Genomic DNA, 11,000 nt, shown 5'->3' with positions numbered 1-11,000 from the left:
GTGTGTGTGTGTGTGTGTGTGTGTGTGTTCACTTGCATAATCATTTGTGTGTGTGAAGTGGAGCCACAAGCTCATTATAGCACTATAGCCCGTGAGCTGCGGCAGATATAAGGTGCACAAACTGTAGAGATGCTGTCAAGCCTTCAGGCTGAAACAGCACTCTGCAGTGAGGAGAGATAGCTTGGCTGTTTGTGGCCAAAAGGTGACTAAAAACAGTGTGTGGGCAACCGCGCCACGATTGGGCTTCCGGTTATCCTGCCGCTCCAAAAGAATCTCACATTAAAATTGGATGGTAGAAAAGATCATCACACAAAAGCCGAGTATTGTACATCAACTGCAGCAGTTCTACCCACAGCCTGAAAATAACAGGATCAAAGAGTCCAATGTAAAACTTACCCGTGCAGCTCCTTGAGGGAAACCGAGATCTTGAGGTTGTGTCCCAGCACATGGAGGGCTGTGAGGATGTCGGCCCATTGCACCATCTCACCCAGAGGACCCCCCTTCAGCACTTTGGGACTGAAGACATCCCCAGACTCCTCTGTCAGAAAGCCCACATGAACTAGAATCTGAATAAAAAATAAAAAGTCAAGGCAATGTGCTTTGTGTGAATTTGTTTTTCCACTTGCATTGTACGGATCAAGCCATCTCTTTTATGATTTTTTTATATTCAGACTATCTCCGTGTCCCTTGCGGTGGTTAACTGAGATTTTTGCAAAAGCAATTTTCACAAACGCTTAAACGGATTCACACATGAATAAATTCAGATATTTGGCATGGATCCGCAATGTCAAATTCTAAATAGAATTGTGTATCTAATGAAAGCGAGAAAGCGGAGTGATAAGCATAGTCACACCAACGTAACTCCTAAGAATACAATCAACTGTGCATAGAGTTGAAATGAAAGTTGACCTACCGAGGGCTAATTGATATGCAGAACGATACCGAGCGGTTTAATTGCCGATGGGGAAGAATGGAATTTTCAGACTGTTAAATATGTAATTAAATCAGATTTCTTTAACAGATGGCAGCATTTAATTTTGTCTTGAAAAAAAACTTTCAAAAGACAATTTTATTCATCTGCTATACCACATATTTATTCACCATGTTGTTTAGAAGTGTGACAGTGAGTTCTCTCCGCATCTTGCTGTAGATATCAACATCAACACCTTTGACACCCGTTTGGACAGAAACCAGTCGTCACACTGGCCCGTCTTCCAATTGGCAAAGAGAAAGGACTAGATTTCAAATTTCCCCTGAACTTTCCACCCAAAAAAAAACCTTATTTCTGAATAGTCTTGCATATTTATGTTTAATTTCATTTCAATAAGGCCTGGTTTAAAAATGTTTTAATAGCGGTTTGACAGGCGTAAAATTATATTAGTATCTAGACTTGACCCATGTTTCCCTGGCTAGTCCAGTATGTATACGTCTAGGCTGAATTGGTTTTGGATGCCTTTCAGACTTAAATATTACAGTACAACTAGATATGGCTAAATACCTTTTTCAGTTATACTGTACTAACTTGTACATGCTGTTAAATGAGCTGAGGAGCTAATTAGCTAGCTAGCCTGCAAACTGAAGTTCCAAGTGAATGCATCTTTGGTCACAATTAAAAAAATAATCTATTTGGTCCAATTAAAGTACAACCTGATAAAACCAAAACATTACTGATAATTCCTAACTCCAACATCCCATGTGTACCACATCAAGAGTTTTAGAGGGTGAAGTAAGAGCGGAATATGTTTTATTAATGCTAAACTCTCAGTGCACGCTAAAGAGCAAGACAGAACAGACGTTTCATGAAAAACATCTCTACTCTCTACAAATCTGTCCATTTCTGTTTTCTTAACAGCACTCAGTGTTTCAGCGATGGAAGCCAAACCCTGCAGGGTCTGGTTTATGGATGGTAACTATGACTGTCAAACACAGAGCTCTCTCCACAATGAGGAAGAAATTTGGAACAGCAAATTGTTATTAACAGAACAGGCTTTGATTTATCCATCTGAAAACTGGCCAATGAAAGAAACTGATGAAAAGCACACAACAGAACGCCAGGATACTGTCAGCTCATTTACCAAAAGCGAAATGCTACAAATTAATGTCTTTCATTCCTTGTGTTTGTTTTAAGCTTTTGGAGTATCAAGCAATTTTTCTTTTTCTTTTGGAGAGCTGTCTGCATGTTCGGAGTGAAACAATTCGGTGAAATGCGGATCTACAATAAAATCTTCAGCATTTTTTACTATAAGAAGCAAACCTACATATAATATCAGTGTTCTATTAATATGACACTCCGTACAGACATGCATGTAAAACATGTCGCAGATGTTGGAAATCAAGCTAAAGAAACAGGAAATGCTTCAGATAGATTTTTTGTGTTTTTTTTTTTTAAATAAACCATTTTATAGGCTATGGAAATTATGTGGTTACAGTACATTTTCTCCCTGCAGTGCTGCTCGTTAACAGGTGTAGAATATACAGTATGTTCTTAGTAGGGTGCTGACTTTGACAGTTTCAACGCTAAAAAGACGTAACCCCAATATTATGTAAGATGTAATAAAGGGCAAAAGAAATTAACATTATAAGGTCAAATGTCTTGACCATAATTATCCTAATGATTTAGTATCATACTTCCATAATATTTTGGGCACTTACGAGTGACAGTTTAAAAAAACAAAAACGTTTCCCTTGTGTGGGTAAAGCTCCCACAACACAGGAGCCTACACTTCCCATAATGCAACTGGATAGCCTTCCATTAGACCTTTCCTGCAATTTTTTATTTTTACAGGATGGTAGGGGAAGACTCATCCATGATTTGCTCGCCGTGACGTTCTTCCCTTAACCATTACCAATCCCACTCCTCTTACGTTGACCTAACCAACCCAACCGGAGCTGGCGACGAGTACTAGCCATTCAGGGATGAGTACCCTAATGAATATTCATGAGTCTTCCACTATCAATCAGCAAAAAATAAAAAATAAAAACTTGCTTCCTGCCTAGTAATTGGCCACTTCTTTCAAACCCCACATCCCCAGTTAGTAAAGCAGGCTCTTTTCGTTTTGTGAACTGTGCCTCGCCTGTAAAGTGGACGAGAGCAGGTGGCAGCAGCAGGTGGCGGTGACAAAAAGCAGCGGTAAATCGGGGCAGTTTCCAGCCGATTCCAGCAGCCTTCATGTTGAACAGGAAGTCAAAGAAACACTCACATCCTGTTAGGTCAGATTCCGATTTAATGAAATGTTATCAGGAACATATTAGCTTGTACACAGTCTCCAGTTGTTTTTATTAAGACAGAGTAGCTGTGAAAATGCTCTACATGCGATCTGTTGCTGATTTTAATAAACAACAGTCTGTAGATAATCCGTTATCAGAACGGATTTTGTCTCCAGTTTCTAAACGTCACGTATCAGACACACAAGGTGGTTGGTAAAGAATAAGTCTTTTAAATCAGACAAATAGCAATTAAAATCTCTCCGATTCTAAAACAAGTTTATATAAAATGTCATCATTTTGAGTTGATTCTGAACTGAGCTGTTAAATCAGCTGAGAGGCAGGTGTTTCCCAGCATGCCCTGGGTCCACCTGGGTCTTATAGTCTGTGAAAAGCAACTGCGCTGCCTGCATCTCAAACCTGAGGCCACCTTGATTTCGTGAGATCATTGTTGCCCGCACGTGGATGACATCAGAGCAAGTCGAGATCGAGTCGGTTCTACGCAGACTTGGCTTAACTCATACAAGCCTAGTGTCTCCAGCCCATGCCGAGATAACCCTGATGACATCACTGTGACATCCTTGGGGTTATTCTTTCAGACTTCAGAAAGCCCCCTTAGTTGATTTGGACTCCTCGAACTGAACATGATGTATACATATTCAGTTGTATACATCATGAATATGATTACTATATATTCTCCGGTTAATACTTTTCACATTTATTCAACAGATGTAAAGGTCTCTCAAATTTCAGTACGCTTATTTATGACTCACCAATAGTTTGGGTATAAAAATAGTGTTGCTACAAGGATGTTGTTCTGCCAAGATTTTACGGTGTTAGTCATATGTTCGTCAGGGTAAATGATTCCAGGATGTCAGGCAGTGACAAGAAACCTTCTGTTGTACATAAATGGAAGTGTAGAGTGGATTAGGTAGAGAACCACACTGAGAGCTGCACACATTGCAGTGAAGTTATTTCATACTCATATAATCTCTGGGGGTCTGAAACAAAGTGGACGGACGGATTGACTGGTTGGGCGTTTAACACCACGTTATTTTAACCACTATATTCTCTGGACCAAAAAAAAAAAGCACAGCTCAAAGCAAAAGAATACTGCTGGCATCCCACTTTCAGCAAGACATGAACATGTAAACATCAAACAAATCATCTTGTGTCATTAACATATCAAACAGCCGCAAAAAGGCAAAAACAACTCAATCAAGGGATGAAAGTGTAGCAGTAAGTGTGAGAAGTTCTGTATTGTTGCATGTAACATAAATCTAAGTGGTAGAAATTGGAATATTTACAGTCTATTTCTACTGTAAGATTTTTCTGGGTTAATTCCTTACAAGTCATCTTGTAAAGGTTTTAACACACACGCCAGGAGGAATCTAACGCCATTTCATCAGACGTCTTTCTCAGCAGGCAGCGCTCTTTGACACGTTTGTGAAAATGTCCCTGGAAATGTCAGTGGTGAAAGTGCACTAAAGCCAATAAACGACCGGCTAGGGATCCCTTTGCACCATTATCTACTCTGTCTGTAACTCGGCAGGCTGCAATTTACACACACCGAGAACTGAAGATAAAAGAACAAGATGTTCGTCCAACAAACTCTCAGCTGAAGACTAAGCAGCCGAGCATTAAAGGACTGTCTGGCTTTCTGATGTTTGATCCAAAACATCATGTGCTAAGAGGTTTACTCTTTAAAGCCTAAACAGATGAATCTAGATCAAATTAGAAGCTGAGGAAGAGTTTTTTTTTTATTTTATTTTTAAGAGTTACAGGAAACAACAAGAAAGAAAATCATCGCTCGGAAAAGATAAAAACCACAACACAGACTTGTTCTCTTATCCCACACTTTCATCCTTCAGTGTGCACAGAAGCATAATGTGTGTGCTCATATTCACCCTTTTCTGCTCTCTCCAGTGGTTGCGGAGCTTGTCATCCAGCCGTCGAGCAGCGGAGGCCCACTGTGCTGCCATTCTGCGTATGCGTCTCTTCATGAAGCTCAGTGATTCTTTCCCTGCGCCCACCTGCTCCAGCAGAGCCCGGATGTCAAACTGGAAGACAGCCTGGAAGACAGGATCAGAAATGTGGAGAACTTCTGATCATTCTCATAAGCCAGTGCTTCATTTTTCTTATGTAGACTAAGAACAGGCTGGTATTCAGATTGATAATTTGGCCTGAAGCAGAAGGGGTGGGATACGGAAAAAAACCTAAAAGTGGATCTCTTTTTATTAGGAGAAGAGTATCGAGGACATAGAGGCTGTCATATCATGTTATCTGCTAGTGCCCTTGGGCTAGGCCTCTCAGACAGGTTGCCTGAGGGATTTCTGGATCATCCTCATAAATAGTCTGCTCTCATTTTACATCTCCTCCTCTGCCTCACTATAATCACTGCATCACAGAGCAATACCAGCATGTGAGCTTTAATCAATGGAATAGCTGCATGGGGGAGCACAGATGACTTAGAAATATACAGAAGAGAAACTGGTGCACACAAACACAGACTACCTTTCCCAAACACACAAAAGAAAGATTTTCTCAAAGACAAAAATCAATATGCAGTATGCAGTACTCTCACTATACAGGTGAAGTATTGCTCTCAAGAGTACCCAAGGGGAGCCTAGGGATTAGTCTCAGTGAATACAGGCTGGCAATTAGAGCAGAAGGTAGAACTACGGAATGAATCCACATCATCAGGGCCCGTGGTGCGGGCTGTACATTACTCTGGGGAGAAAGAGGGACGCAGGGAGAGGCAAAGGGTGGGATAGACTTTGAGGAGTGATTAAAAGCACAATGCATGATGTGTTGATGCTGAAAAACAAAAATCAAATGAGGCAGAAAGGCAAACGGCAATGGAAACTGTGGATGGCAGCCAGCATCCTGTGAAAGCGGGTATTCAAATTCTCCCCGGAGCCATTGATCAAAACATAAAAGCTCTAAATGCTCTGTTTCAACTTGGGAAATAAGTTAAAGAAGCAAACTGTAGCATCAGTTTCAAGCTACCAAATCTACAGTAGCAGTAGCTTAACAGCACAGTGATTTTTAGCATTCTGCCATTTATGTTTGGCTATTGTCATTTCTCAAACTGACTATGACTAATTATGCATTTTCAACTTCTTACCAGCTGCCTTGTCACCGCTAAATAATGGTCATATATATCTTTTGGTGGCTGTGGCTCAGAGGATAGAGTGGTCGTCTACCAATCAGCTGTTCAATCCTTGGCTCTTGCTTTATACATGTCGAAGTGTATATTTTTTTTGATGCACAGGTGGTACCTTGTATGGTAGCCTCAGTAACCATATCAATGTAATGTATGTATAAATGCTGGCTTGTATTGCAAAGTGCTTTGAGTGGTTTGAGAAAAGTGCTATATAAATGCAGTCTATTTACCATTTCTTCACACTGAATGTGTGTGATACTAACCTGCAGAGACAAGGACATGCTCGGGTTTTTGGCCTCCCACTTGAATAACCAGCTACTGTGTTCCAGACTGCTTGTGCTTTCGAGGAACTTGGACTAAAGCTGTATGTCAAACTGTTGTCCAGTGCTCAGTTCATGTTTTATCCCCTTCAGCTGACTGTGCTGTGTTGTGGAATTAAAACAAATGACATGGAGATGTTGTTTAACCTGTCTCTTGGGTGGAGGCTTCAAGGTGGGTGTAGCGGTCTGGTTCCTCCAGGCCAGCGGGGGGCAGAACCATTCCACCTCGCTCAGGTAGACGAGGAAGGAGCAATCCGAGCCGTCCACACCATAAAAGGTATAGCAAGGGTCTGAGGTCCAACGAGCGCGCATCCACTGGAAGACAAAAACTCAAAGTATGCTCTTAGGGCCCTAGGTATTAGCAAAGTCTTTTATTTGATTAGGTATCATCAGAGGCCGGTTAAAAATCCTTCCCTTATGTCCTCTCATCACTTGGCTTTCATTCTTATTCACTCTCATATTTTAACTTCAACTTCAATGTGATGCATCTGGTCCTTTGTAAAGTACATGCACAGAAAAAAACATCCAGTGGCTTTATTAATAAGATGTTGTCTGGGTTAAGCTGACCTTTGATGCTAAGTAGTCAAGTACCACAGATAGAGTTCCCCAACATAGGTGGAGTCAGAAAAACCGTGTGATGAAGTCATGCAGCAGGGTAATGTGATGAAAATGTTAGAAAGAGAGGAGCAGATTTAGTTTGAGTCATTCAGGTCAACTATTCTTCCTATATTCACTGTAGGCTGCAAAGAGTGGACATCCAAGGGAAGCAGACAGGATACTTAAATAGTGAAAAAGTCCAGCTTTATTATTAGGCTGGAAGGCTTTCATGAGGGTGTAAGAAGCTAAAAGGAACATCCTATTATACTTCATGCATATGGCGTGACAGTGGGACTGCCTGGCATATTTATAGAGGCCTACTTCATGCATAAACATGATTGTGATACTAAGAATAAACAATGGTGCACATGTATGTTACTTCTACGGCTTAGCCACACACACACACACACACACACACACACACACACACACCACACGACCACACACACACAAAACACACACACACACACACCCACACACACACACACACACACACACACACACACACACACACACACACACACACAAACACACACACAACCACACACAACACACACACACACACACACACACACACACACACACACACACACACACACACCTTGAGCTTTTCTTTAACGATTTCCACACACACTTTGGACATGTATCATTTATGCTTGTATTGTATTCACTGCAGTTTCCTGCTGTTGCTACTGCGGCTATAATCCATACAGTGTATACAGTATTAAATGATGCAGTATGCTCATAAACCAACATTTTGTTTCATACTTTTCTAGATTCGGTTTCTTCGGCGCTCAGACAAAGAGCCTTTATACATCCTCTTATCATACAAAATGTATGTCGCACCAAGGTGAGTCACCAAGAAAGGACAAAGGCATATTAGCTTTCTGTGTGATATGTTTGGACTTATAGTACTAAGACTTACATTCATCTTGCTGGGACAGTCTGGATAACGGGGATCTTTAGGAGTCTCACATTGTCCTAATGTGCCATCCCTCACTGGAGAAAAAGACAAACACAGTGTATTTATCAAAGCCTAGACACACAAAGACACTCCAACAGAAGTCCACACGCGTCAGACACCGGCCCAAATCAGCAGAAAGGCTGCACCGTTTAGCTGATTTGTTTCCAGACGTGGCACAGACACAGAAGTCAAAACACAAAGAGGAAGGTGATAACAACATGGAGGCAAGAAGAAAAATATCCACAATGTTTTTACCTCTTTGGTCGGTTATATCAAAGCATCTGTTTTGTTTTCTATTATCTAGAAATTCTATCAATTTATCAGATTTGATGTAAGGTTTAATTTAACAAAACCACCAGCTCCAAACAATTTATATGTATAAATAGACTGAAAAGGGCTTATATTGATCAAACTGGTCTTTTCAGCACTTCCCCTGAGCATTAGGTCTGTTTGTCTTTTGCATTAACTCAAACATCCTCCTGTCTTTGGGTTAAACAGAGATAGATGAGACAGCTAAAGCCAACTAGCTCCTGTCAAAGCGTGTCCTTCCCTGCTGAATGGCCGAGACTCTGTTCCATCCCACTCACTGGATTTACTATAGATAGATTGCATTAGCAGATTCATGAAAATTATAAACTTCCCCCCTCTTTCTTGCTGCCTTTTCCTCCTCATCTCTCTCTTTCCGCTGCTCACTCTTTTCTTTCTGCCTCTCCTCTCCATCCTTTTCCCCTCTTTCCTTCTCAAAAGCCTAATTAAAAGGGAGCAGTTGCAGCTTCTCCGCTAGCATCATGCCAAGCATCGAAGAGCACAATCACACAAACAAATAATTGCCAGACATTCTGTCTGATTATCATGATAACGGCGGACCTCTCACAATGAAAAGTGCTACTGCCTGCCACTGTCAAAACCCAGCCAGGTTCAGATCAGCTTTTTTTAAATGAAATCAGACATTATGACCATGAGCAACTTCTCTGATACTTTTTAATGAGACAGTGCGGTGAATGGTTTTCAGTCATAATGTGCAAGGTTGCGGAAACAGGAGTGGAATTGAATTGTGAATTAAATCGCTTTGTCCGATTCCTATTCTCTGCCCCAATAAAAAACAAAATTGAGAGTGAAGGACAATAAAGAAAGCTGACAGGCCTGGATCACATCAACTAGTATTTCATCACCATGATTTAAAAATCCTGTAGTCGTGTGGTTATGATATGGCAGTAACAATGGAGAACTGTACTGTGCTGCAAAGGAGCTCTCACACCCTCATACAAAAACATTGGCATGCTATTTGAACAGGTAATGTTCCATGGATAATGTCTGCCATGTTCTATGACGGACCAGAAAGTGCACACATAAATTGTTCATCCAAGTGTTGGGCTGGATCCAGGCTTGACAGTCGGGCTTATGTGGGCATAGGGGAAAAGTGTCTTCAGATTGGATGGATTCAGGGATTGTACATGGGGGAATTCATCATTGGGGCTACAATTATATTTGGTATTCTCCCAGTGTTGAGGGGGAAGAATGTGTGCGTTTTTAAATGGTACCTCTGTTGGTGGTCATGCTACGCTGCAGGATGTGCTCCACCCTTACTGCCATGTCAGACATGTTCTGGGCTATGGCCTGAATCCGCTCCAATAGTCCTATAGGCTGAATCCTGAAAAAAAGAGAATATCTAAAATTATTCCAGCAACAACCATCTTCTAATGACCTACATTCTCTTCAAACAGCAATCAGGCGTCATCAAAAGAAAGGACGCTAGATTTCTTTTATAGCTTCTTTCCTCACTTCCATCCACCCAGTTGTATTTGTTGTTTTTCCACCCTGCCCGGGTGAGCGTAAAGTAGTGAAAGAAACGCTAATTCTTGAGAACTTGAGGCATGAAATCGAAAAAGCTTTAAAAACACCACAGATAATTTATTTGTCAAGATAAAAAAAGTAACTCTGCATATTAAAGCAGGTCCTCGGGGGGAAATGAAATCAGAAGACAATTAGGTTGTTAGCAAATGTGTTTCACTGCACTTGACCTCTGTGCCCGATAAGCTGTCGGCAAAACAATCAGGAAGCAATAGTTACAGAGAAAGATACATGGGGGATGAAACACAGAGAGAATAAAGATAAGACAAGGAGTATGCAATATGCAGTATATGCAGTGTTATAGTTCCAAGAGATTTTGAAAATCTGTAACATGTCTATGAGAAACAGAAGAACAGCAAATGATCTGAAACTTTACAAAGTGCAAACACCACAGAAGAAGCGCCATCTCAATAAATGTTTTTCTATGAAACAATGACCCGTAAAATCAAAGAGGGCAAATGTTTAGCATTTGCCTCAACACCTTGGGAATGCACTGCAACTACCTCCATTAATGGTTTATGGATTTAAGCAATTAATTATTAAATATTCTTGAGAGAGACATCCGAGAAATAAACTCCTCTATTGGTGTCTGGAAAACAAGAAATTCTGTTTTAAAGCAAGGTTGACCTGGAATGTCAGATATCTATAGGTGCAGTATAGTGCAAAGATGGTGCAGCTCTTTATGAAGTATGAAAACGTATGTTTTCTGCAATTTTTGCTGGAAATATTAATTATATGATTAATCAATTGACAAACTTACTGCTGATTAATTTCTTGTTGATTGACTATTATCAATTAGTTGACTAATCATTGTAGCTCTCACACCTCAAAATCCATGGTGGATTACATCAAGAGGCGTAAACTGACTGAAGGTTTTTCCATGGCCTTCACAATCTCC

At 40.7% G+C, this 11,000-nt stretch overlaps 1 protein-coding gene across 3 annotated transcripts in view; it reads right to left on the bottom strand.

Annotated features, from left to right (window-relative positions):
• mgat5b (alpha-1,6-mannosylglycoprotein 6-beta-N-acetylglucosaminyltransferase B) overlaps positions 1-11,000 on the bottom strand; it is a 51,319-nt gene that overhangs the window by 25,261 nt on the left and 15,058 nt on the right. For all 3 annotated transcript variants that reach the window (XM_032537678.1, XM_032537680.1, XM_032537681.1), the window contains exons 4-8: positions 9,793-9,902; positions 8,213-8,286; positions 6,838-7,005; positions 5,112-5,276; positions 397-566 (exon numbers count right to left, since the gene is read on the bottom strand). In XM_032537678.1, coding sequence (XP_032393569.1) covers positions 397-566; positions 5,112-5,276; positions 6,838-7,005; positions 8,213-8,286; positions 9,793-9,902 — 687 coding nt within the window. The remainder of the gene's footprint in view (positions 1-396; positions 567-5,111; positions 5,277-6,837; positions 7,006-8,212; positions 8,287-9,792; positions 9,903-11,000) is intronic.

The sequence above is a fragment of the Etheostoma spectabile genome, chromosome 15 (assembly GCF_008692095.1).
Source record: "Etheostoma spectabile isolate EspeVRDwgs_2016 chromosome 15, UIUC_Espe_1.0, whole genome shotgun sequence".
Lineage (NCBI taxonomy): Eukaryota > Metazoa > Chordata > Actinopteri > Perciformes > Percidae > Etheostoma > Etheostoma spectabile.
The sequence above is the reverse complement of the archived record's forward strand: the minus strand, read 5'-3'. Positions and strand labels throughout refer to the sequence as shown.